This window comes from Papilio machaon, chromosome 27, assembly GCF_912999745.1.
Source record: "Papilio machaon chromosome 27, ilPapMach1.1, whole genome shotgun sequence".
Taxonomy (NCBI): Eukaryota; Metazoa; Arthropoda; class Insecta; order Lepidoptera; family Papilionidae; genus Papilio; species Papilio machaon.
In genome coordinates, this window is record NC_060012.1 from 1,754,755 (window position 1) to 1,781,956 (window position 27,202).

Here is a 27,202-nt window from a genome sequence, read left to right on the forward strand (position 1 = left end):
AAATGTTAATATAAAATGGCTTGCCCGTGATCACCTTGATGGGGCACAGATGTGCCCCCGATATAATGTAGGACAAATTAATTTTACATTAATTCATATAATACAAGATGGATTTTCTAATTCATTATTACAGCTGTATAGTCTATTTGTCTGTCTGTATATTTGGTTGTAATCCAGATATAATTTGGCACTTTTATCTGAACACTTATAATAAAAGAATCCAAACAATAAGGGCAAATATTTAGACAATATATTTGGATCTCATTTAAAATTATGAGCTATTGTTATTACAACTGTTTATTATGATTTAAGTCTTATTTGCTTAAGATTTCAAAGGATCCATTAATTCCAATCCGCCTCTCGAATATTCTCGCAAAATTATAGCCTTACAAATATATTTAGAATGGTTTATGATTATATAAAATTGTCTACTAGTGGCTTTCACTAAAAAGCTTTTTTGCATAAGAAATTTTATAGAGCACAGAAAACATGTTGACTCAACTTTAATCTATAAATTAAAAAAAAAAAACAAAGCAATGATTCCACCTAGATAATAAGACTTAAGTGTAGTTGTGTTAAGGACCTTCTAGAATATGTAAGTTGTATATAGCAATAGCCATTTGATTACTATTATATATGAAGATATATATCCAGCGGAAAATTCATTTAAAATTTAAAAAAAAGAAAATAAATGTACATACAAAAAAAAACTATTGTTTCATTAAACCCTATATACTTTAAAATGTAACAAATGTCCTTTAAAAATACAAAAATTGATGAATAAGGCAATAAAAATAAAACTATTATTACAAATACAATATTTATTTCAAACAATAATTCAGACCTACATTTTAATTTAGCAAGTTAAACTATTAAATGTTGACTAATAAATCTAATTTCGTTGTAAATATTTAAAAGCTATTTACTGATCACTATATAATAAAACTATAAATACTTCATCATCATCAGCTCACTATACGTCCCCACCGAGGGGCTCGGAGCCTACCCCAAGTTAGGGGTGACTAGGTCATAGTCAACCACGCTGGCCAAGTGCGGGTTGGTAAATACATTATTACATAATTATTTTGTACAGAACAATCAAGTCATGTGCAAACTATAAGTAAACTATCCATTAAACATAATTTTTAACTTTTCACATATCTCTATAGGTTCACTTTAGCTATATAATTTTGATATTATTTTCAGATTTAACTTTAGCTTGCTGCGCTTGCAACTCCAATATCTCATTCTGTATGGACACGCTAAGTTCCTGTATGGGAACAGGCTGCGTTCTCCAGAATACATTCTGATGTTTACTGCTGCGGTTGCGTCGCTTGTGCTCTTTCAAATGTACCTGGTTTTCATATTATTATAATTATTTTTATTTATTCATACTTTGCATATTAATCAAGTAAGAAAAATTTCTAGAAAATATAACAGTGACTGTCTTATTGGCAGAATTGTATTACGGAAAATCTTAATATTATAAATTTGGATGGATGTTTGTTTGAAGGTATCTCCAGAATGGCACGGATCTGGATGGTATTTGGCATAGATTGTAGAATGTAGAGGATAGTGATGAAGAACACAGACTGTTTAATATGTTTTATTTTAATTCTACGCGGACTGAGTCGCAGGCGACGGCTAGTACATTTATATAAGAGTGATAAAATCCTAGTACTAAGAAGTCTAAAAGAAGGTACAGTGGAATTTTTATTATTTCACCTTTAAAATAATAATCAATTGAATGATTCCTGTTGAAACAAAGACGGACAATGTTCACACACTAGTTTAAAATTATAGAAAAACTTATTGCACCTTATTTAGTTATTTGAAAGTTGGCATTTACAATTGACGCAAGTTATTACTAATTTCTATACTGTATGTATGTTTGTTTGTTTTTATATGTATGTCAGTGTATATAGGGTTACCTTCTTTACGTGTGTGTTGACCATAGAGCGTAGATGGAAGAGCGCGGGGCAGAGCGGGCAGCGGCGCGCGGGCGCTGTGTGCGCGCACACCGCGTGCTGGTTGCGACGGTTCAGTGACACGAAGCCTCGCCCACACACCTAACACAAACATTGATATCCTCGAATAACCTACAAAATACTAGCAGTTGCGGCCTCTATTCTAATATTATAAATAAGAAAGATTTTGATTGTTTGCAATGAATAGGCACCAAAACTACTGAACTTATGTAAAAAATTCTTTCACTGTTGGGAAGCTACACTTACTTCTGAGTGCTATAGATCAAATTTATTGCGAGTTTTTTTTTTTTAATTCAGCGTTAAGTCGCTTGTCACAGTGTCACAGTCACACACAACCTGTCACAGTGGGATAGTCCCAATAGTGAAAGTCTTTTTCAAATCAGTTCAGTAGTTTCGGAGTCTATTCAGTGCAAAAAATAAAATGGTACCCTGCACAACAACTCATACTATATTCTGAGCCATCAATATGTTTAATTTCCATAATAAAATATAACTCACATCACACACATATGGTCTCTCATTGGTATGAAGTCGTTGATGCCACATTAATGAACGCTCATCAACAAAGTCACGTTGACATGTCGCACACGAGAACTTCTTTTTCCTTACATTCTTATCTTCTTTAATAATTGTTGAGTTTGTCCGTTTCCTGAAATGTAATAAGTATTTAATTTTTATTCAAATAACTAGCTTTTACCCGCGACTCCGTCCGCGCGGAATAAAAAATAGAAAATGGGGTGAAAATTATCCTATGTCCGTGTCCTGGTTCTAAGCTACCTGCCTACCAATTTTCAGTCAAATCGATCCAGCCGTTCTTGAGTTATAAATAGTGTAACTAACATCACTTTCTTTTATATATATAAGATAAGTACTTGCAACACAAATGACAAAGCTAATGCTTGATAAGAAAATTATATTCAATAGATAAATTTAAAAATAAAACTCTACATTAAATTGCTTGGTTTATACAAGATATAGCAAGTTAGAAGTGGTCTTTTTAAATTTTCAAGGTTACCAAATTAATTTAAATTTATATTTACTTTGCATCGCCCATCATATGCATTTCATGTTTCTTTATATGGAATTCAAAACTGTTCTCTCCTTTATACATACGTCCACAATAATAACATGTATATTTCTTCATATGTTTTTTCTCATTATGTTCCATTAACTGTTCTTCGTCCAATAACACTAAGCCACAGACTTCACAAACATGTGCTTCCTCCGTACCCTTCATATCTTCAATTTTATCGTGCCATTTTTGATGTGCAATTATTCTTTCTTTTGTCTTAAACACCATATTACATTCTGTACATTTATGAACATCTGTATGTGATTCTAGATGCTTTTTAAATTCGTCTTCATCTTCAATTACTTGTTTACATATCTGTAAAGGAATAAACAGACTGAAAGTTCAGAAACCTCATTCAGTGACACCAAATCTTTTCGAAAAATTACTAGAACACAAAAAAACTAATGTGAAATTGCATTTGTGATGAACATTATCTAATTCCTATACAGTCGAACCTGCATAAGCAAGAGTCTAAGGGACTGTATTATTTTTGTCTCTTGTTGAGGTTTGGTTTACTTAGCTTAATTACTACCTAAAGGTTGTCTGGCAGAGATTATTAAAAGGAAATTAATTTTAAATTAAATTTGATGATTTTTTGCTTCACAGCAAAAATTAGACAAGACTTCAAAAAGGTTGTATACTTACAGAACACACAAACAAATCAATATCATGTTCCGATTTCATATGTTCCTTTAATTTACTAACAAATTTATATCTGACAGGACATTGACTACAATTCATATAGCTCATTGGATTACGACGTCTCTTCCTTCTTACTTTGTCAACTTCCGGAAACACAATCTTCAGTGCATCATTTAGCTGTTTCTTTCCTATATCATTTATAGGAACTAGAGAACCATTTTGTTCTTTGAAAAATGTCCGATCACCATTTTCATCTGCTATTATTACTATATCTGTATCATCTTCATTTTCAGATATATTTTGACTGTGTTCTAGACTATTATTATTACTCTCCTCTATTGTATGTTTACCTTCATTATAATCTATAGTATTGTCATTTAAAACACCATTTAAATTGTAATCAAATATGTCTGTTTCTGGATTAAGTAAAGGTATCTTTATACAGAGGGAGTCTGATTCTACATTTTCAGATATTTCAATAAGGTTTATTTGCTGCTCTAATAAATTAATATAAAAATCAAGAATCTCTTCGCTTCGTTTATTTAATAAATAAAATTTATAAGCAGATGATGCAGCTTTGAAACAATCTAAACAAATTTTGTATTTATCCTCTGGGAAAATCTGTAATTAGACAGTACTTATTAAAACTAAAAATTTATGAACCACTTAGTAAATTCTTAAGTTTAGTCACAGAAACAAATATAAAGCAAAGCATATCATGCAAAGTGAGCAGTAAGACGTAAACTTTAGCTTTTTTATAGCTAAATGTAAAAAAATATTGTCAAGTATTTTACCTTTATATCACATATTTTTTCCAGTACGTCTGCAATGCAGTATTCTTTATCATTCTTGCAAATCTTAGTAAACATATCCTCATTTAGGACGTTCAAAGGTAAAAGACATATACGACACAAGCTCTCGTTTAGTGTACCATTTACTATATGCTTCACAATTTCTTTGATATTGACCAATTTTGCCATTTTTCTTAATGCGAAATACCGTTTTCTGCTGTAGGCACATTTTGAAGTTTTTTTTTATCAAACAAAAAAAATAAAAGTAAGGTTACTGTCTCAATGAGAGGAATTGAAAGAATGCAAATCAAAATAAGTTTAGAATTTACCTCCGTTTTTATTATTGATGCGTTCGTAAAGCAATTTTAAGGAAGCGATCACTTTGGCGTTCGTTTTGGCTGGATTCAAAAGAATTTCAAGACGTCAAAGTTACGTCAAGTGGTGAAGTTTGTGCTTGATATTTTACATTTGCCATAGAAAAAAATTTGATTGTGGGGAGGAAAGGGAAATATTAACCATACAATTTGATTTTGAAATTACGCGTTCATTGGTCGTTTTGCTTGGTTTTAAATATGTCGATGGTCGTATACATCTCCAAAATAAACGAAAAAGAAGATAAAATATAAATTGGGAAAAGTAGAGTCTTCTGTGAACATTACGTTTCGTTTCACATAGTCATAAAGATTATAGAGTAGTAGTCGTAGTAGTAAATTTTTGGTTAGCTGTCAAAAATCTAGAAAGAAATGATAACATCCGTTTACTATTTTGTAATTTTTGTTAACAAATAAGGTAATTACGATTTGAAATGGGCTAAAAATGTTGGTATATATTAATATACATAACGGCAATAATAAAAACTAAAAGCCCTTGTTGCTTCTGCGTTAATTACAAATTTAATTATAATTTAAAATGGACTGATTGTGTGGTTTTGACTTTGCAAATTATGCATATCAAAAAAGTGTATTCGTATCAATACTGTATTCCTTGTGTTAACAGACATGGAAATAAGTATTTTAAAACTATTTCTAGTGAAATAAAAGAGTAACAAAGAAGAAGTTGCATTCGCATCGAAAACACATAGGTAATTATTTAAAATATTTTTTTTACGTTTTAATTAATTTCTCTTCTTAGAGATACCTTGGTATAATAGAGAGGAATGTAATTATTATCACGAAATACATTTCGTGTACCTCTATAAAACAGAGAGAAACCTCTATAAAAGAGAAAAATGTTTTGGTCCCTTCAGGTTCAATTGTATATCGCTTAAATTAATTAGCAATATTGTTTACCCACTTACTAAATTAGTTATTAACTGTAACTATTTTCAGGCGCAAGTATGTCATATCAAAATAATTTGCATGATACTTGCAATAGACAAGATTGTGAAACAATTATAAAACAAGAATACACTTGTAATGAACATATAGAAATAAAATATGAAGCAATCGATGAAAATGAAACGACTGATAATTACGAAAATGTACAAATTAAACAAGAATATATACCACCTAGTGACAACCAAACACATACTAATTACGAAGTATCAACAGTTAAAGAATATATAAATGATATGCCTAGTTTTTCTATGGAAAATATTAAAAATAAAGTAAATGAAACAATAACTAATGTATATGATGATAATATAGATATTAAACATGAAAATGATATACAGGATGTTGTTAATAATGATGAAGTTAGTATGGACAGTAATGATGCAGAAGCATTACATAATGTTGAGGCTTGTCTACAAGATGAAATTAAAATTAAATTAGAGAATGAATCACAAGAGGTATGTATAAATATTTAATAAAAAAAAATTCTTTAATAATTGATTGTAAAAATTTTATTAAATTTCACGGATAAAATTCAATTTAAATGGCAATTTTGTAAGTTTTCAGTCTTTTTTAAATAGCATAATTAAAAAAATCTAAAAACTTTATGGTATTGACTTTAATATATAAATTTTTCAGGAAAATGAAAACAATGAATTGGAGCATGTAGAGATAAAGAATGAATTTGAACCAACAGTTACCGAAACTACTTTGATATCCAACGAAATAATTAATGCGACTACAGTAATTAATCCTCAAGATTGTGTAACAAATTCACAATCAACAAGCACTTTATTTATGGAAATATTGCCTATGGATATGCACCAGGAGGTTCCACTCGGTAAAGTTTGTAATTCAGAAGAAATACTGTCAACATCTCATGACAATGATTCAATGGACTACACGGATTCTTTTCAGCTGAACTCAATAACGGGCAATATGATGGCATTAGAACAAGAAGTTTACGGACTTTTAGAAGCCAAAAAAACAGACACTATTTTTACATGTTCAAAATGTCCAAAAACTTTCAAAAGTTATGCTTATCTTTCGAATATACACGAAAAATATCACAAAACTATGGAAAAACGTGAAAAATTTAAAGCAAAAAGGTTAAAATTGAAAAATGCGAAACCAGTGAAAAAGGAAATTGAGGTAAATGAAATAACACCCGTAGATATATCCGTCAATGTTAACAAAGAAGGCTACGAATGCACTTGTGGTAAAATTTTCCAACGCAAGACACGATTGGAGACTTGTTTACGATCACACAAAACAGATAAGGATCTCGATTCATATTTGCTCTGCGGCACATGCTGTAAACAGTTCAAAGATAAAGAAGAATTGCTTTTGCACAGAAAACGAATGCACAGAAAGCTTTTGTTTCCGTGCAAATTTTGTCCCACAGACTACAAAAATCGGAAAGAATTATTTAAACACTTGCAAATACATCAGAAAGTTCAAGTAATGGAGTACAAAGTGTTATCAGAAATAGTGAAAGGAAAGCAGAAGTTAAAATGTTTTATGTGTGCAAAAACTTGTACTGAACTCTCCGAATTAAAGTCTCACGTTATGTATGACCATAAGGAACCTTATATATGTCCGCATTGTAATGGCACCTTTTCGAAAATAATAGATTTCGGTAATCATACGAAAACTGACCATCCCGAAGTGGAAGGGCAGTCGGTGTTGGATGTTTTAGAAGCATTTTCTAAATTAATTAAAGCTTGGAAATGTGAAGACTGCAATGTACAATTTCACGAGGCGGATAAGCTGGCGTTACATAAGATAGAAAAGCATAGTGTTGATCTGAAAGTGGAACCTCAATTCCAGTGTATTGATTGCCGAAGGGTTTACATAACTCTTAAAGGTTTAATGTCACATAGACGCATTCATCACATCACAGATAACATGGAAGATTCTGGAATGCACGAGAAAGGCGTCCTGTGTATAGAATGTAGGAAGGTTTGTAGAGATATGGATGCGTTAACGTCTCATATGCGTCTACATTCACCTGATAGGAAGTATCCGTGTAAATTTTGCGATTTTCGATTCGCAACACCAGCAAAAAGGAAAGCCCACGCGGAATTGCATACGGGTGATATGAAATATGTTTGTTTCATTTGTGAATACAGATGCAGTTCGGTAAATAGATTGAATCAGCACAAGAAATCAGCAAAACATCTTACCATGAAGAATTTCTTGTCGAGTGGCAAAGCTTTAGGAATTGAGCAATCAACATCTAAAACTGAAAAAGATCCAGAAAATGAGGAATGGGTGGTTGTGAAAGGTGATGAAAATGATGAAGACAGTGGTGATGATTCGTCAAACGCGGGTGGTGAAGTGACTTGCGATATTTGCGGTCAAACTTTCAACTCAAAGTCCAAAATGCTGAAGCACCAAAAGACACATCCGTTCATTGAAATACCGAACGAGGATAAACCGACAAGGATATTTTTTAAATAACCTTCAGCCATTGTACGAGATAGATTCTCAGATGGCAACACTTGCCTATTGCTAGATAAGTAAATTGTTGATTATTATGAATTCTAAATGATAAGAATAGGTCAATGTTTCTTCAAATTTTTAAGCTGAATTTATAAAAATTGACTTGTTTTAGTTTTTAATGTCATATTTACACACCATTATAAGGTCTAATCTATAAAAAAAAAGTAGAAAGGTTTGAGTCACTTATTAAAATGTGTGAGAGCACTTAAATTTTTTTGTTTACCCACTTATTATATGGCTTTAAAAATTACAGTTGTCGTCAACTGATTTGTTTTAAATCCTACTTATATATGGTCAGTTTTAAATTTTGTGATAATATAGAGGGGTATATTTTTAATAGGTTAATTTTTAAAGCAGCATTTATATATGTTTCTTAGCATTTAATTCGAATAAATTGTTTTTTATCAAATCAGTTACCGGACCCAGTCTAACTAGATTGTCATTCGCTATTTTATATTTTAATCTTACATTTTACATTTTTAATTATTTTCAACCTAGATGTTATATAAAGAAAGAAATCCTTAATTTGATGAAACATTAACTATGGTTGTATACCCCTGACTGCTTAAACCATCACAATTCGTAGATATTATACATATATTTTTTTTTAGTTTATAAGAGTTGTATTTGTAAATAAAGTTTCAAAAATTATTGACTTATTTCGTTGTAATAATTTGTTTGATGACACATTTTTCGACTACCCACATTTTCAACAAACAATATTATTTTAAACTTTCAAACCCAATATTTTGAGTTCCTTAAGTAAAGAAATAAATATTTTTTATTTGTAATATTACAGTTTAGTGTTATATAAAATACGCGATGGTTGGTTTTTTTTTTTTTATAAACTATAGGAATGATGGTCGTTGGATGAAAATAAAAGTTTGTTAATTTTTTAAATTCTATTTTATTATCACAAGATATGATAAAACATACATCTGTCATACAATAAAATTAAATGTGTTCATTTAAAGTTGTATAGAAAATGTCATTTTAACTAAATTTTCTTTAATATTCAATGAACATAATATTTTACTAAGGAATTCAACACACGATATCTTATTTCAGAATGTTTTCACTTAATAATATTGCAAATATAAACTGCTTGAAACATCGGTTAAAATCTAACATTTATCTTTCCGTCTATCAAACAAAACTATCGGTTATTACAACCCTCTATTGCAAATTCTTCTGATGCCGTTATAAGCGGTTTTGACGTAATTATTGTAATTTTTGCTTACACAAAGAGCTCTAAAAAAACAATGTGTTGAAAATCTTAATATTTAGGACATTTTTGATTATATAAAACACGTAAAACATTTAAAATTCATGTATTCATGCATTGTACATCATTGTAGAGTCGCTTATAATTATCTGTACTAGATTCCGCTTAGTACACAAGTTTGACCTCTTACCATACTGAGTTGAAAGTGTTGCCATGTGTGATGTACAAAACTTGCAGAAAATTTGCAACTTTATTTTTCCAATAATTCTACAATATTCGAACAATTTAAGACTATTATTAAGATTATAAAAATTGTGACTAATTTTTATTATGAAAATTAATTTTTACTAAGTGTCAAGCACATGGCAACACTTGAACATGGTCACATTATTTTTAAAAATGAGTTAATAGGTATTTTTATCAGTTCTAGGATACAGTTACAATATGAAAAGGGGATATACTGTATTAAAAAAACCTTTAAAATTTTCAACATAATCTATTTTCCTCGAAAAAGTTACTTTTTGACACATATTTTTTGCAATCATCGAATAGTTTGTTGCATTCCGACGTTCACATTGCTGGAAACAATCACATGAAACATGTTTCATATATGTTCTCTTAAACTGAGATCAACATTTAAACAGTGGGGAAAAACTTTAATAAAAAAAATTATGGTAAGAAAATTAAATATTGATTTAAAACTTTACAGCGACATAAAAAATGACACACAAGACAGTCCGACAAAGATATTGTGACATTGTCGGAGACAAAGTTTTTCCAAATACCCGCATTTACTCCGCAAATTGTATAGACCAGTCTTCAGAGACCGGAGCCCCGGGCTTCCTTATGACGAGGACGTCGTTGCCTCTATGCAGCGTCATCTGTAGCGCGGCGCTTCGCCCCCCGTGCTGCAGGCGCGCGGTGCGGGGCGCAGTCCTAATGCCAGCTATCACTATACGCTCTATCCAAGCCCGAGATGCAAACTGAGCTGATGGATTCACTAAGCTGTAAATTTAAATTATATATAGGATTGTGTCTAAATGTATTAAGGTGGGTTTCCGAAGTCAAAACATATTTGATATATATAAAAAAAAAATTCTATACTAAGAGTAAATTCAAATATGACAACTGAAAGAGATATTGCCTTCTTTGAGAAAAAGGAAATAAACAATAAATCAATAAAAAAAAATCTTTCTACTATTGTAAATGCAAATGGATGGATGGAAGGATGGAACCATCCGGATGGATGTTTGTTTGAAGATATCTCCGGAACGGCTCAACAGAACTTAATGAAATTTGGCACAGATGTAGAAAATAGTCTGGAAGAACAGATAGTCTACTAATTCTAGTATTCCTAGTCATATAAAAATTCTAGTAATTTATGTTCCTAAATTAACTCACGTGTACGTAATCTGTTTAGGTACATAGGTGATCTTCGCGTAGATATATTTATTATTCTTATATTCGTATGTCTCTCCATCATCAATATACAGAGTTCCGTGCGCTGTGTTCTAGGGAAAAAAAAACTTGTTTTAACACTTTGACCGCTGACAATTAACTTGAACATAGTTACAAAGTATGTTTTAACCTTAAATATGCATTTCAAAGCCTCCATAGTGATATTTAAATAATTATAATCTCTTATAATGTCTCAATAACAGCTTGGAATAAAATGGTTAGTATCAAATTAAAATGTAAAAAAAAAATATGGTTATAGTCCGGTCGCGGAGGAGGAAGAATTTCGTACATTGAACTCGCATTACCTGTCTCTGTCACTCCCGCGTAAATACAATGAGTCTGGCTCGCACAGATACAAAGGCCGCCGTCCTCAGGGATTGTAAACCTTTTATTGGAGACTATAAGTTTAATTTTTAATAAGAGGAATCGAAATTAGCTAGACTAGATGATAATGTTGACAAAACTGTTGATTCTTTTGTAATAAATGTGACAGGCGAGACGTCTTCGGAAAACAGTTACTCCGAAACAGAGGAATCGGATTCTGATTTTTGATTTTTTGTATTATTAGATACTTGTCTAGATTTTTATTACTTGTATCATTAAATCTAAATAAATAATTTATATAATAAAATAATAACTATATTTTATAAGTTGGTAAATTTTCTTTCTCCTTCAAATAATTCGTGTAAATCGCACTAAATACAAAGTTTGTAACCTCTGTCAGTAGGTAAAGAGGTCATTGTACGAAATTCTTCCTGCTCCGCGACCGGACTATAGTCATTAAATGATTTTTTTTAAATCTACTTAATTTTTCTACCAAAAAACATTGAAAAGTTAACATTTAATTAGAAACGGAATAATAATATTGAATAAACTTACATTAGCGTCCAAAGCTACAACTAATGTGAAGGGATCATTAGCCATCAATGTAGAAGATCTGCGCACGCGCTCACGACGTGGTACAATTGATCCACCGCGCTGATACACTGGGATCTGATAATACATACATACATACATTATTACTAAATATTATAAATACTAAAATTTAAGATGGATGAATTTTTGAAGGTATCTCCCGGAACATTTCAACGGATATTGATGAAATTTAGCACAGATGTAGAATTTAGTCTGGAATTTCACATATAGCTTATTTTTTTTATTCCGCTCAGACAGCTAGTATTTATATATATATATGTATATTTATATATATTTAACATTTATATATTTCAACTCCCCCACCAAATAACCCCGTAATAGGAAAAATAAAATTTTTCATGAGAAGCATAAAAACCGTATTTCTTTAATAACTTCATCAATAATTATTGTACAAGAATCTTTTAGATACCAAAACAAAGCTAATTTTTATAGCTTCATTGTATTTAATTTTCATTCATGTATTCCGGACGTATTCTGTGCTATGAAGGAAAAAATTATAATACCGGAAATAAAAAAAATCTGTTTCAATAATGACTTTTTATCCCCATAATTAACATTAAGAAAAATATAAAAAAAATCACAACGTGAAATAGGACCTTTAGATGCTGAATTCGACGGAAAAGCAAGAACCAATAAAAGTGTATTAAAATATTATTCAATGGGGACGTCGATTTGATAAAGAAATTAGTTCTTTTCTTGAAGTAGTCTAAAGTTTTTATAAAATTAAACAGAACATACCTTGGCAATATTAACTTCCTGATTGAAATAACCGTTTGCTTTATGTACTTGGTACGAGTCGACATCGTACCAAAGTGTGTTGGTATCACGACCTGGCAGGTACACCTTCACACTCTTCACACCGGCTTCCATTACTGGACGGACTAGGAGTTTGTCACCTGAGTACAAGGAATATGACACGTAAATAATAATTCACACTTTTAATCTAAAAAGTGTAGCCAAAGATCATTAATTTCTACTGATACAGTCGAATCTGAATAAGAAACTTCTAAACACGAAAAATGTCGCTTTCCCTTGGATTCTCCCTTATCTAAGTTCGACTGTACTTCATAATTTATATAAATAAACACCCTGTACAATATATTCACCTTTAACTATGTAGAAACGGACTAGGAAGTTATTATAAAAATAAATTCTGCTATTATTCACGGGGAGTAAATTAAAGATGACATAACATACTGAAACATCTTTATGAATAATCATAGAACCTATTATTCATATATATTTGACAGATCCTGTCATTTAATAGTCAAAGTACTCACCTAATAGATACTGATCATCAATAGTGTAAGTTTCCTCTTCATCAGGGTACTCCTGGAAGTATGGCCTCGTCACCGGAGTGCCATCCAGAGTGTGCTCATAGAATAATGTGTACCTACACAACAAGATAAACACTTAGAAACTAATAAAAACGAGTACCAATAACTATTATGACACGAAAAAAATAACACTTTGAAATTGGTCAAGCCATTGTACTAAAAATTAAAAAAATAACAAATTTTTTAGTCGGGAAGAAATATTTGCCCTACTGACTAAAGAGATTACCCTTTTGGTCAGGCAAAAAATCACCCACCTGCTTGTCAAAAGACATTACCTTTTAAAGATACCCTAATATAAGTCGGGCAAAAAAAAATATCAACATATAATGTTCCTATAGTTGGGCAAAACTTACCAAAAGTCGAGTAGGGCATATCTCCGTCTAACAGCGTCTCTGAGTAGGGCAGTAGTGGAAGGTTCATACAGCCAGGGTTCCCGTCTCTTTGTCTCTATATGTGAGTGTGCTCGGAAGAAAGCTTGATATGCACCTGCCTAAGAAAGAAAAAAATCTAGGTTAGTTTTTCTGTATGTATTATTAAATTTCTGGATATGTTACAATTGGTTGTAAAAATAATTTTATGTTAAGTCGATGTAATAATTACGAGAAATAAAAATAATTTTTAATTAAACCTAAGGAATATTAATTGGAAAATAAAAAAAATAGTCGTAAAAAATCAAATTAAAAAATATTGTTTGTTATTACTTTATTCGAAGATAATTCATAGTTTTTTTTTCTTTTTATTTTCGATTAAAATTATTTTCATACACTTCATTTTCTTAAAAAAAAAAATACAAATACCAGCACTATCAACACAGAATGAATAAATTAAACCATTTACATTATTCCAGTCCAGCGAATCCAGTGCTGGAATCCAACTGGATAAATGTAAACACACACTTAATTCGGATGTTTTTAACACCTCACCTGGTACCACCTGGTCATCAGTTCAGGTTCAGGGTATTTGAAGAATCCGCCCACATCGGAGCCGCAGAAGCTGATGCCAGCAGCGGCCAGAGACAGACACATGGGTACTGAGGCCTGCAGGAAGCCCCACTCCGCCGCATTGTCCCCAGTCCACACAGCAGCATATCTGATATAGTCCCACAACAATATTTTGACAGTTTTTTGACATTGACAGGGGGTCTACAATTTTTTAATGTTACCAGTGATCAAAAATTTTCTAACTTGCTTCAAAAAGTCATCTATATTGTAACTCCAAGCAATTGATTTTCAACTTATGATATGAGTTTTCTTAATAATTCCTTACTATTAATACATCCAATTACATTAGTAAATTAATCTACATGAAATAACTTCATTCGTAATATTTTATAGAATTTCAAAATTATGAAAATGGCAACATTAAACTGTGCAGCTGCCGCTTTCTAATTAGTCAAAATATAACGTTGTCAAGGTGACATTGTGACAATGCTTTAAATGAACGTGTATGGGGGCGCTGCAGTTGCTTTAATATTGCCATTGCAAAAATCACTTTATTTTCGGAATTGAAAAAGGATTTGTCGAGTTTTTCTTTACATATTTTTATACCAGTAATGTGCATGAAATAAATATTTTTTATATACTAATATTTTGACTGAATATTTGGGTATTGATATATTTATAATAAATTACTTAATAATTTGGTAGAACAGAGCACAAATAGACGAGAACGAGTCAAAGGGAGAACTGTCAAAAAGGACGTTTCTTAAGATGGCGACGTTAGTTCCTTTTTTCTCCACGTTCATTTAAAGCATTGTCGCACATATTTTCCGAATGCCATAAGATTAATGTCAAACTAAACAAATACATTAACAGACAGAGTCAAACAAGGATATTTTGTCCGATGAGAGATATGTTGCTTTCGAGGTTAATTCCGTCAAAAAATACGTCAAACCTAACCTAATTTTTTTAATTCATTAACTAACAGGAGGGCGCTAGTGAGCCGAGAATTTAATTTGATTTGTGCCCACTTTGCAAAATTAAAAAATCAAATGCAAATGCTGTGGAAATATAATTTGAAGTGATTCAAATCTTAAAAGAATAATTACAATATATATCAGAGATTTACAATATTTTTTTCTTCTCTTAAACCCCTTTTTTACTGTTGAAATTTATATTTTCTAAGATTTTAAACCTTTAAAATTTCGACCATAAAATTATTTAAGTGTAGAAATTACCTCTGAGTACCAGCAAATGTAGATCTAGTCAATATGAACGGTCTGTACTTGTTGTCCGCTCTTTCCAACATACCAACATGTGTAGCCCGGATCTGCCATAGACCGTACTCATTGTGGACATGTCTGTAAAATAAAAATATTGTTATTTATTACTAGCTTTTGCCCGCGACTCCGTTCCCGTGGAATTAAAAAAAAGGAAACAGGATAAAAAGTATCCTATGTCCGTTTCCTGGTTCTAAGCTACCTGACGACCAATTTTCAGTCAAATCGATTCAGCCGTTCTTGAGTTATAAATAGTGTAACTAACACGACTTTCTTTTATATATATAGATAGATTACTATACACAATAGAAACATTTTATTATCTTACTTACTACTATTATAAGTGTGAAAGTTAGAATGTATGGATGGATAGTTGGAAGTTATCTCCGGAACGGATTAACGGATCTTGATGAAATTTGTCATAGATGTCAAATATAGTCTAGAAGAACACATAGGTTTTTTTTTTCAAATTTCTCGCTGACGGAGTCGCGGGCGACAGCTAGTAACATAATAAAATTACCTGTGTTCCCAATAAGAAGCGAGTCCATCATGTCCATCTTGAGGCGGCTTGTAATGTCTACAGTCTTTAGGCATTGTGATCTCCGGACCATTGAATACCTGGAACACATTTACTAGTATTATTTTAAGTTGTGGATTCCCAAACTATTTTGGACCCCTTTTCTAAAATAAACTGTTACTACAGACCTCTATGGCCAAATTACCTAATTTTAAGATCAATTATTCATTCTGACTTAGTTCAATAGAAGAAAACAGAGTGGGAATTATCTATGTCCCTGTCTTAAGCTATAATTAAACACCTTGAATTAAAAACTAAAAAACTACTTTGTAGTTTTTTAGTTTATATATTTTTTTTGTCTTATACAAAGTGTCATATATATATAATTTAAAACAAGTTTAAAAATATAACTTATTAAAAGTAAATGTGTGCAAATAGCATAATTGTGAGTTTATTTAATTAGGAGCCATCGGGAAGATCTATATAAAGGAAAAGGGGGATGAGTAGAAACAAAATAAAGGGATGAAACCAAAAGGGGAGGAAAGAAACAAAATGGAGGGGTTACAAAATATAATAAACCAACTTACACTGGGTTCGTTCATATCATTCCAGATGTGAACATCTTTGCTGGTCCCCGGGAAATTCTCAAATCTATATCTCTCCGAGTAATACTTTGAAGCTGCCGGGTTAAAGAAATCCAAGTATGATGATGAACCAGGCCAGCACCAACCTACAAATTATTTTATCTTAATTAACACTCAGAGACCTTAATCTACACTAACATTATAAATAGAAAATATTTGTATTTTTCTACGTAACAAATAAATTCAAAAACTACTGGATAAATTACAAAAAATACTTAGAAATTAAAAAGCTATATTATCACTGAGTAACATAGGCTATATTTATTACTAGATTTTTTTAAATTCCTCCTAAATCGTGTAAATAATTGCGGTCTAAAGCTAGTTGATAGTAAAAGGAAACCTTAATAATACTAAGTTTAATTATACGTCTTTGAGTGCAGTTAATTTACAGCAGTGATTGTCAAACTTATTTTCTTTCACCGCCCCCTTTGAAAATCAATTATAATTCAGAGCGCGCCTAATTTTTATTCAGCCCTAAAACTTAAAAACCACAATTTCATTACTTTAATTAATTTTAATGCCCCCCATTTTTTGGGCCCCTTATCGCCCCCTCCTAGGTTCCAAAAGCTCCCAAGGGAGCGTTATCGCCCACTTTGGGAAACACTGGTTTACAGTAACTTTATAATTTTGTATTTTTCATGAATTTCGTCAGATTAAAATTACCTTCATAAACGTTTCCATCTTTATCTTTGACATATAATCCTTGTTCCATCGCATCTTCATGTAAGAAGTAACCAGCTTCTCTTTTGATATGAGGGTCAATTATGACAACAAGATGACGACCCTTCGCTGTCAGATTGGCCACCATCTCTGCTGGATGACGGAATTTCTCCGGATCCCAGGTGAAATACCTATAAAAAAAAGTACATAATAGTTTTTTGACTGGAACAAAATAATTTCAAGATTAAGATGTCATTCATATTTTTGCCAGTCATAATTTTTTTTTAAATATATTTAGTTGACTAACGCTTGAAGTTTTTTTTTTTGTGTATGTAAATTTTTATGTATGTGACGGTTTGTAACCTAAACGACTCAATCGATTTTGACAAGTGAGGTGTCATAAATATTCTTCCCCCGAGTGTCAAACAGTATATCAACAAAAAAAATCATAATTTACTGAACGTAGAGAAAAAAAATCTCAATCTAAAGCAACTTCTAATCCCATTTTTTATCCAGTATTTTTTTTTTAGTTTATAAATATAAAACTGACTTCTTTCTGTCCGTATACTCGATGTCTAGCCAGATGACATCAGCGGGGATGTCATGTACGTCAAAGTTGTCATCAACACCGCGTACGTCTGCCTCATCTACGTAGTTCCAACGCGACTGGTGGTATGCTAGTGAAAATTTCTGAAAATAAACCATAGATTAGTTATTTATCATCATAGACATAAAGTTGTTAAAGAGTTAAGCAGCCATTTAGTGTAGACTTCTTACAAATCTTAGATTTTAGTTGAAGAAATCTCCAGAACGGCTCAACGGATCTTGATGAAATTTGACATACATTTAGAACATAAGCTACTAATTCAATTCCACGCTTGGAACCGCGGGCAAAAGCTAGTTCTATATATAAAAATGTCTTATAATCAGATATAAAAAGTGCTTTAAAATAAGTGAAAAATTTCTTACAAATACAAAAATAGTTAAATAGTAAAATTAACAGAGTATTATTAAAGGGAAATTACAAAAAATTTGCCTATTTTATTATTTATCGACAATTTATAAATTGCCAAAATTCATACGCTACCTGTAACATAAACAATGATTAAAAATTGAAATTACCGGTGGTAATGGAGTGACTCCGGTGAGCTTGGTGTACTGTCGGAACACATCAGCCGGCTTGTTACCCAACATCACGAACACATCCACAATACCTGATTCACTGATGAACCTGAACAATTTAAATAAAAAAACTCATATAAATCAACTCTGAATTGGTTCAAAATTTTAGTTGAATTAGTTTTACATAAATGTATTATTAAATTTTAAATTAAATAATAGAAAATAGACATTTTATTCAGATTATCTTACAATGAAAATATTACAGTAACAAAGTTTTATAAAAATTATTTTCTGCAACTATACGTTATTATTCGTTATTTTAATATAATCTATATATATAAAAGAAAGTCGTGTTAGTTACTCTATTTATAACTCAAGATCGGTCGAACTGATTTAGCTGAAAATTGATGGGGAGGTAGCTTAGAACTAGGAGACGGACATAGGAACTTTTTATCTTGTGTGCATTTATTTTATTCCGCGCGGACGAAGTCGCGGGTAAAAGCTAGTTCCTAATAATGATGGAGGTTCGTGGTCTTCTATTCCATCATGATGAACAGTGGGCTTTGTAAAGATTGTTTTATATATTTTTTATATAACAAGGTGGCAAAGGAACAAGCGGTCACATGAATTCACCGAAATGAAGCAACCGCTGCCCATAGACAGTCGCAATTGCAGATGCGTTGCCTACACTCAATCGACGAAGGAAGAGACACACAAAAAGAGAATATTTAACCTTCCTATGCATCTCCTCAATCAAATCCACTTCCTCTTCCCATCCTTTCCTTATAAGAAAAGGGTGGGAAGAGCAAGAAGAGTAAAATGAGTCCTCCATCACCACACTCATCAGCCTGTAGTTGGAATTACTTCAACTTGAGGCCTGTCTTCTGTAAGGTCGTGGTATTTCACTTAGCGAGGACAATTCCTACAACTGATGTTGTTTTCAGTTTTAATTTATTTTTGTTTTAATTTCCGTTTACCGGTTATTAGTTGCTGTTAAATAAGTAAAATGATTATTAAAATATAATACATAGTTAAACTGTAAACAGATTTTGAAATGTGTCATTCCCCGGGAGTGTTATAATCAAATCTTACTAATATTATAAATGTAAATGTTTAGATGTATGGATGTTTGTTTGAAGGTATCTCCGAAATGACTCAAAGTATCTTGATGAAATTTGGCACAGATAAAGAATAACTTATTCTAGAAGAACACATAGACTACGTTATTTTTTTTAAAATTCCGCGCGAACAAAGTCGCGGACGATAGGTAATAGTTTATAAACAATTTTACTTTATAAGTTTATTGGATATAATAAAAAGGTTTGTCGCCATTTAATATTGCAAGAGTAACTTACAAACAATTACTTTTTTAAATCAACATTAAGTGACATTAATTTAGCCTTAGTGTCCATACATAACGGACTACAGAGTTCCATTATGGTCTACTTTAAGGCAAAACTTGCACAACTTTGAATTAATGAACAAAAAATCCTTCCTAGATTATAGAGATAAATTAACTCTATCTAAGTAACATTGTTTTGCTTTATTTCATTTCAATCCAAAACCTAAATGAAATGAGGAACTTCAAATGCCATAAAAGGAAGCCATTACACATTTTTTTTAAAATAAAGTATTATAAGATATTTGATGCAAAAGTATTTTAAAAGAATTAAACAAACAGCGAAATAATGCATTTAACTATACTTCATAATAATCCTCGCTGTAGTATAAACTTAAACCGAACGTAAATAAACAAAAATGTCAGACGTTCCGCAATGACAGATGGAAAGAGACTTTCTCGAGCAGCGAGTCCTTATAAAACCTTTTGTGAGACTACCCTCAACAGTCCTAACAGTATTGTAATTTACTACTGATATTGTATAAAAATATTATAATTATTGTTTTTTAATAGTTTTGTGACAAACAGTATTTCATATAAGCGAGAGTCATTGTGTCAGAGAGAATCTCCCATAAGCGAAAGAAAAATCGTGGTCCCTTGGACTCGTTCATCAAATTTCGACCGCATTAAAGAGTTAAGTGATAAAAGTTTATTAGTCTATGTTCAAAATATTATAAATTGAATTTAACAAAGTATCGGGGACACATATATGATAAGTGTATACTAACCTTGCGTCAACACGTCTCTTGTGACCACCTGTGACCAGATTGACGAGGGACGAGACAACAGTGCCATCAGCATAATTGACAACATCTACCCAAGTTTCAGCTGAATTATGCCAGAATACTCCCACTGTCCGTTTTGATCTGTCAATCAAATCAAATCTTTTAACCCGACTAAAAAAGTAGGGTAATATTTTCACTCCGATGTTCTTACGGTGAAGGAAAACATGCAACCTGCACATATCTGAGAAGGAATTCAATATGTGTGAAGTCAACCCGCACTGAGCTGTGGTTGACTATGGCCTAGTCACCCTTAACTTAGGGTAGGCTCCGAGACCTTCTGTGGGGACTTAAAGTAGCTGATGATGATGAATATTTTTGGTCTGTAAATTCCTTGATAACGGAGCATTAACGATTGTAAATCCTTCCCCTAAGTTATTGGTCAATCGGGTTTTTTTAGTTGTCTTTAGAAACATAGACTTAAATTAGCCAGATTTAATAGAACACTTTAGACTACTTTAGAATTTAAAAAAAATCTGTAAAATTTTCTTTTGTATGAGCATTTGCTCATACAAAAGAAAATTTCATTTCACACGCTGCGTCTTACGCTTCTTACGCTTCCAGCGTAACGCTTTTTAACGAACCAAAGGCACTCTTTATATGTTTTTTTTAGGAATCTAATAAAGACATATTTAATTCAATAATTAATCTTACCCATGTGCATATAGTACAGGTACCGCTCCATATATCGCCATCCTGCTGTCAAGTTCATATTCAAAGACATCCAAGTTGTACAGACGATATGGCTCACCGGACGTCGTCGTACGGAGAGAAAACTTGTCCGTATGTTCCGGTATACCTGGTAATATAAAACTAGGATTAATTTTCCTTTAACCTTCTTCTTCTATTAATCTTTAAACTTCTATAGCGCGATTTAAAACAGAAGTGGCGCCATCTAGTTCATTGATATGAAATCTTTAAATTTAATTCTACATTTAAAAATATGCAAAATGTCATTGAATAATAATTTTTAGGAAAGTTTTTGTTTAAGACATGAATTAAAAGTCACCATAGATTTGATCGGCGTCTGGGAAGGAGACATCGAGTGATACAGCCTCATTGCCGCGCGGCTTGCTGTCGTGATGCGACTTGAAATTCTCTCCCCATGTACCTTCTTCCTCCTGAACAATAAAATATTGAAGTTATCAAATATCTCAGTGGCTCTGAATTTAGGTGTAGTGGACTGTAATGCGGGGAGAGGGTACTACGAATGGCGCCGATAACACTGAGCCGCCATATTTCAAAATACGTATAACGTACACACAATTTTCTTATCATAAACAAGTTTTTAATAACTTTTGCTCACAATTGTTAAATGATAACATAAACAGTCCTTAGTGTAGATATCACATTCTTAATGTAAAATGTCTAATGGCCAACGACTGAAACATTGGCAAACTTATAACTTCAAACTTTCGTGGTTTTTACTAATATACTGTTCATAAGAAACGGGATTCTTACCACACAACACCAGTCAACCCGTGAACATGGCGCATGCAACTGTGCCGAAATATTGGGAGCTCAAACAGCCTAATTGTGGTAAGAATCCCGTTTCTTATGAACGTATGAAGTATATTGGCAAACTTGTCCATCAATAAAAACTTTGTGATGTTTTTTCTAAATGTAGCAATTATCAGAATATGGTAATTTCTAGATTAATGATTATAACTTTAGGCTTCATTGGAATATTGAATGATATATGCTAGGCAAATTTCTTTTTGTCCAATATTCTTTCCTAGACTGTTTTTAAATAATTATTAGTTGAACTTGTCACGATAATGATTGGCGTCATGGAACAAAGACAAGTTCAATATAATGCACGTGCAACTAAAGTTGCACAACAAAGAGGAATCAATGAGTACGTTATCCGACTCGTGCAGTCACAATCATTATGACGTCACAATGATAAGAAACCCATCTCAATAATTATACCGTAAACCAAATCATCGATTATGTATTAAGTTTTTTAAGAATAAAATCTCTTTGGGACAAACTTATAAAATACGAGCTATTGGTTGTAACTCGTTTCGCGAAGGATTAAAAAAATAATAAGTAGCCTATGTGTTTTTCCAGACTATGTTATTTATATGCCGTTATGGAGATTATTAAAAATATCCATCCATCCATCTAAACATACCCATTTATTAAGATGTCCTACTAATGATTCAATTAAGATTGTTAAGATTTTGACAAAAGAGTCTTATTTAAAAAGCTAATAAACAAAGCATTATGTGGAAGTTGATACGTAACAGTCATTACGATCTCACGACCTCACATAGACGATTAATTAATAAGTAATTAGATAAAAAGGTCAATAGATATAACATCTGTCATTTTCTTTGTTTTATTACAATAATGTTATACTGTAGTTCTGTTTGTACAATCAATAACTGTGAGATCCCACAAACCCTAACCTACAAAAATACAGTTTTAACTAGGTAAAACTTATATTTATATCTATATCCTTATATTTATATTTATATATATAGCCTTAGTTGGAAGAAGAAAAGGTAATTTCTGATACAAGTATTGTTATGTATTAGCCCCCGAAAATATACATTAAACCCGGTGTGAGCATCCTTTTTAACCAATAAGCCAATTTTTATATCTTTTGGAGGGTCGCACATAGATTAACTCTTATTAATCTTTTACGAAACTTTATTTATATTATAATACTAGCTGTCGCGCATGACTCCGCACGCGCGGAATTAAATAAAAAACTTAATAAGTAGTCTATGTGTTCTTCCAGACTATGTTCTACATCTTTGCCAAATTTCATCAAATTCCATTGAGCTGTTAAGGTGATACCTTCAAACAAACATCCATCCATCCATCCATTTAAACATTCGCATTTATAATATTAGTAAGATAATATAGTAGTAACAACATATTGATGGAAAAAAGTTGATAAAATAAATTCAATAAGAAATGCGAGACGGGTCGTATAAACATGTTTAACTGACCACGTGTTGGTCATCTTTGCATTAAAAGATGCATCATAAGCTATATTTCAACGAAAATATATTATCAATCATTGATAATACACTTGAAAATCAAATTTCCGCTATCAAAATATGTTTGAAAACATGTAACGTGTAATTTTATCAGTCACGTAGTAAGATAAATAGATCATTGACACAAAGATCTTAAGGAAATGTGTAACACGGTCATAGTTATTGATAAAGCAAAGATTGAAGGTTGCATTTGATTGCAATTTATATCCTAACAATTGATACGAGTTTGAGATTCGATTTCTCTGTTTCGTTTTCTTTTATTTTATATACTAGTTAATATATGAATGGAGTGAAAATTATTATAGAACAATACCAGGTTTTTCATGATAATAGTTAGTTTAACATTTATAAAAAAACCTTCAACTTACAAAATATTCCATAAATTATAAATTATTTTTTTTAAAACAGAAGTGGACCTTTCTGTGGATACCTGAACTCTTTCAGTAAAACCCTTACATTAATACAGAATCACAACGCCTCAATTCAAATCTATAAAAAAATTACTTACAACTTCAACTGCATTTTCCGCATTGCCTTCATCTTCATCATTTTTCTCTCGCTTCAGTCTCAGCGGTTCAACAAGAAGCTGTGAGTTCTCATTAATGACCACTGCAACATCACCATTCTGATCGAGGAATTCGAACTTGAGGGGCTCCGCAGTTATCAAGACTTTATGACCTTGTGTATTTGTCAATGTCAGTTTACCACCCTCCTTTGAAACTAATTGAAGTCTGCAAGAAAACATAAATTTTTATTTATTTGAAACTAGCTTTTACCCTCGACTCCATCCGCGCGGAATAAAAAATAGAAAACGGGGTAAAAATTATCCTATGTACGTTTCCTGGTTCTAAGCTACCTGCCCACCAATTTTCAGTCAAATCGATTCAGCCGTTCTTGAGTCATAAATAGTGTAACTAACACGACTTTTTTTTATATATATAGATTATTTTGTCTGAATTGAATAAAAGATATTATTAATATGAACAGAACTAAACTAAACTACAGAACTAAATTTGAATTGAAACTAAAGAAACAAGAGGTTTCTCTCTAACCCAAGTTTCACACTTATAGAGGTTGTCTGCTTAGACTGGACACTGACTGTCATAGATGCAGTAAATCTCTCTCGTGCTTATCCAGTTCTCATTTACCCAGATTCCGTTGTATTAGTAAGAACAGAGCAAAGAAAATTTTGACATTTCATTTAGATTTTTACTATGTGTGTTTCAGAAGCTTATGAGTATGCTGCATTTATTATTTAACAAGCCCGTGACTCCGTCCACACAGTATTACATAAAAAGAATCATTGTAAATCAGTAGCCTATGTGTACTTCCAGACTATACCTTCTAACAAACAACCATCCATCCATCAAAACTAGTGTTTCCCAACCTTTTTGGATCCATGTCCCATTTTTATGAACATGACTATTGCCCCCTTATAAATTTTGTTTAGATATAAATTTCTCTCGAGACCTACATCTATATATATAAAAGAAAGTCGTGTTAGTTACACCATTTATAACTCAAGAACGGCTGAATCGATTTGACTGAAAATTGGTGGGCAGATAGCTTAGAACCAGGAATAGGACATAGGATAATTTTTACCCCGTTTTCTATTTTTTTTTTTTATTTCGCGCGGACGGAGTCGCGGGTAAAAGCTAGTTTATAATGTTAGAGAAATAATTAAATACTACTTTTGGCTGACTAGATCAATATCATATAAATTTTTTTAACACGAAAACACATAAATAGTTTAAATGCAACGGATTTTTGTCTCTAAAACGTTTTTATGTACTTTTTAGCACATCATTGTAAGGATGTATCCTAAAGATTTTAGATCCCCGAATTGCCCCACTCTAAATCCAAATGTTCCCCAGGTAGGGCGTACACCCCACCTTGGGAAAAACTGATCTAAACATTTTGCATTTATAACATTAGTAAGATAGATGATACACAAAGCAGCCAAATATCCAGTTTCAAATAAAAGTCTAAAGTATATAAATAAATGATGTTGCATAAGTAAAACTTACCCATCAGCTTTGGGTTCTCCATCAAGTGCCAGTTGTGTTCTATACCGAGGATAGATGGGGTCTGCTTCATCAATTTGAATCCTGAATGTTCCATCTAGTAGCGCTGAGAATGTTAAGCTATATTTCCACTGAAATAAAACATTACGTGAGAATAAATGGTAGCCACTGATTACAACATTGTTTAAAACAACATATTGACTGTGGTAATTTGTAGACACTGAACAAATGCTAGAGCGTCGGTGGCTCAGAGGTTAAGCACTTGACTTGCAATCTGCAGGTCATGGGTTCAAATCCTGCCATGTTTTTTTTATATCATAAGGTGGCAAACAAGCAAGGGTCACCTGAACAATGCCATGTATCAATACGTTTTTTTCGAATTTCAATTTACATATGTACATTTATCTGACTTTCTTACAGAACACATTGTGATGCAACCTGCACATATCTGTGAAGAAATTCAATGATATGTCAACCAACCCACACTGGGCTACTACTATTGCCTAGTCACCCCTAAGGTAGACTCTGAACCCTGGATGTATAGTGAGCTAATGTCCAAATGCAAACTTCCTTATAGATAATACAGTAAAGTTGTCTTATACTTTCATGATTACGTTCATGTGATATCCATTTTAGGACTATTTACATACTAACTAACATGTTATTTACTAGTATAGTGTGAGGTTAATAATACAAGCATTGTATTATAAAGTATGATTGAACCTTGTTCACAGAAATTGTATGGAGTATTATGTATACTAAAGAGCAACAGTGGACTTTATATTATTCTAAAAATAAAACATTGCTATTAATAGATTAAATAATTGAATTGCCTAATGTCTATAGTTAAGTAAATAGAAATTATTACCAATGGTATTTTCTTTTCAGTATCAGTATTCACAGTTGTAACCTCTGCGGATAAAACATTTCCGTGGACTATAACGGTGTCCAAATTAAGTGTATACTGTGACTTCTCTGGTTTGAATGATCGCAGCCGTTTACAGAAACCAGACTGCTCACATGTTTTAAAATTATTCCTATCTACACCAAACACACCAACTGCTAGTAAAAATATCAAAGGAAGACCCAGCGGCTTCATTCTGCAAAAAAAAATAGTCAAGTATCAGTGACATACACAAAGACCGGGTTGACAATGACACTAGAAATACTACTTTTGGAAAAAATACCTGGCCAAAGGGTCGTTCAAACGCTTGATACTGCTATAACTTCGATATGGCTTGAAATTTTAGAAAAACATTTCAAAGAGTACGACTTCAAATCACTTTTCTCCACTTAGTTATGGAGATAAAACACACGCTTCCGTTACGTGGAGAAATCCCGTTTGTTCGGTTTTGACGAATTTTTGACAAGAGTTTATGGTGTGTTGCTAGCTATAATTATATATTTAAATAAAATGTAAAATCATAAATTATAAAAAAAAAATTCAAAAATAAAGTCTCAATTAACTAAATTAGATTTTCATAGCCTTATAGATTTACGCAAAATATTTATGTAAATATGTCAATGTGTATTCGTA

At 31.8% G+C, this 27,202-nt stretch overlaps 3 protein-coding genes across 4 annotated transcripts; 1 reads left to right on the top strand and 2 right to left on the bottom strand.

Annotated features, from left to right (window-relative positions):
- Positions 1-1,037: 1,037 nt before the first annotated feature.
- LOC106708098 (zinc finger protein 260) lies at positions 1,038-4,924 on the bottom strand. Of its 2 annotated transcripts, XM_014499570.2 has the most exons (7): positions 4,823-4,924; positions 4,497-4,710; positions 3,706-4,323; positions 3,029-3,375; positions 2,487-2,637; positions 1,932-2,069; positions 1,038-1,354 (listed from the first exon to the last, which is right to left on the bottom strand). In XM_014499570.2, exons 2-7 carry the CDS (start codon positions 4,680-4,682, stop codon positions 1,181-1,183), a joined length of 1,614 nt encoding a protein of 537 aa, XP_014355056.2. In that variant the 5' UTR covers positions 4,683-4,710; positions 4,823-4,924; the 3' UTR covers positions 1,038-1,180. The 2 variants fall into 2 exon arrangements, with proteins under 2 accessions (XP_014355056.2, XP_045540730.1); XM_045684774.1 differs by lacking the exon at positions 4,823-4,924 and having other exon boundaries at positions 4,497-4,793.
- Positions 4,925-5,816: 892 nt separating this feature from the next.
- Positions 5,817-8,460, top strand: LOC106708102 (zinc finger protein 271). The gene is made up of 2 exons (XM_045684745.1): positions 5,817-6,282; positions 6,464-8,460. The coding sequence occupies exons 1-2, from the start codon at positions 5,830-5,832 to the stop codon at positions 8,285-8,287; spliced, it is 2,277 nt and encodes a 758-aa protein (XP_045540701.1). The 5' UTR covers positions 5,817-5,829; the 3' UTR covers positions 8,288-8,460.
- Positions 8,461-10,035: 1,575 nt separating this feature from the next.
- LOC106707569 (neutral alpha-glucosidase AB) lies at positions 10,036-27,016 on the bottom strand. The gene is made up of 20 exons (XM_045684816.1): positions 26,853-27,016; positions 26,534-26,765; positions 25,669-25,796; positions 24,150-24,372; positions 21,637-21,748; positions 21,282-21,426; positions 20,574-20,711; positions 18,447-18,555; positions 17,875-18,014; positions 17,328-17,515; positions 16,608-16,750; positions 16,024-16,121; positions 15,462-15,584; positions 14,209-14,374; positions 13,639-13,775; positions 13,229-13,341; positions 12,687-12,844; positions 11,892-12,005; positions 10,956-11,065; positions 10,036-10,559 (listed from the first exon to the last, which is right to left on the bottom strand). Exons 2-20 carry the CDS (start codon positions 26,762-26,764, stop codon positions 10,346-10,348), a joined length of 2,790 nt encoding a protein of 929 aa, XP_045540772.1. The 5' UTR covers position 26,765; positions 26,853-27,016; the 3' UTR covers positions 10,036-10,345.
- Positions 27,017-27,202: the final 186 nt, after the last annotated feature.

What these genes read in the sequence shown, in the direction of transcription:
- LOC106707569 (XM_045684816.1), bottom strand. Translation starts at nt 26,764, where the DNA reads ATGAAGCCGCTGGGTCTTCCTTTGATATTTTTACTAGCAGTTGGTGTG. An exon ending in GGAGAACCCAAAGCTGATGG is followed by an intron (nt 24,373 to 25,668) that starts GTAAGTTTTACT and finishes GTTTTCTTGCAG; the next exon opens with ACTTCAATTAGTTTCAAAGG. An exon ending in CGGAAAATGCAGTTGAAGTT is followed by an intron (nt 21,749 to 24,149) that starts GTAAGTAATTTT and finishes TTTATTGTTCAG; the next exon opens with GAGGAAGAAGGTACATGGGG.
- LOC106708102 (XM_045684745.1), top strand. Translation starts at nt 5,830, where the DNA reads ATGTCATATCAAAATAATTTGCATGATACTTGCAATAGACAAGATTGT. An exon ending in TAGAGAATGAATCACAAGAG is followed by an intron (nt 6,283 to 6,463) that starts GTATGTATAAAT and finishes TAAATTTTTCAG; the next exon opens with GAAAATGAAAACAATGAATT.
- LOC106708098 (XM_014499570.2), bottom strand. Translation starts at nt 4,682, where the DNA reads ATGGCAAAATTGGTCAATATCAAAGAAATTGTGAAGCATATAGTAAAT. An exon ending in TTGATTTGTTTGTGTGTTCT is followed by an intron (nt 3,376 to 3,705) that starts GTAAGTATACAA and finishes ATTCCTTTACAG; the next exon opens with ATATGTAAACAAGTAATTGA. An exon ending in TCAACACACACGTAAAGAAG is followed by an intron (nt 1,355 to 1,931) that starts GTAACCCTATAT and finishes TATGAAAACCAG; the next exon opens with GTACATTTGAAAGAGCACAA.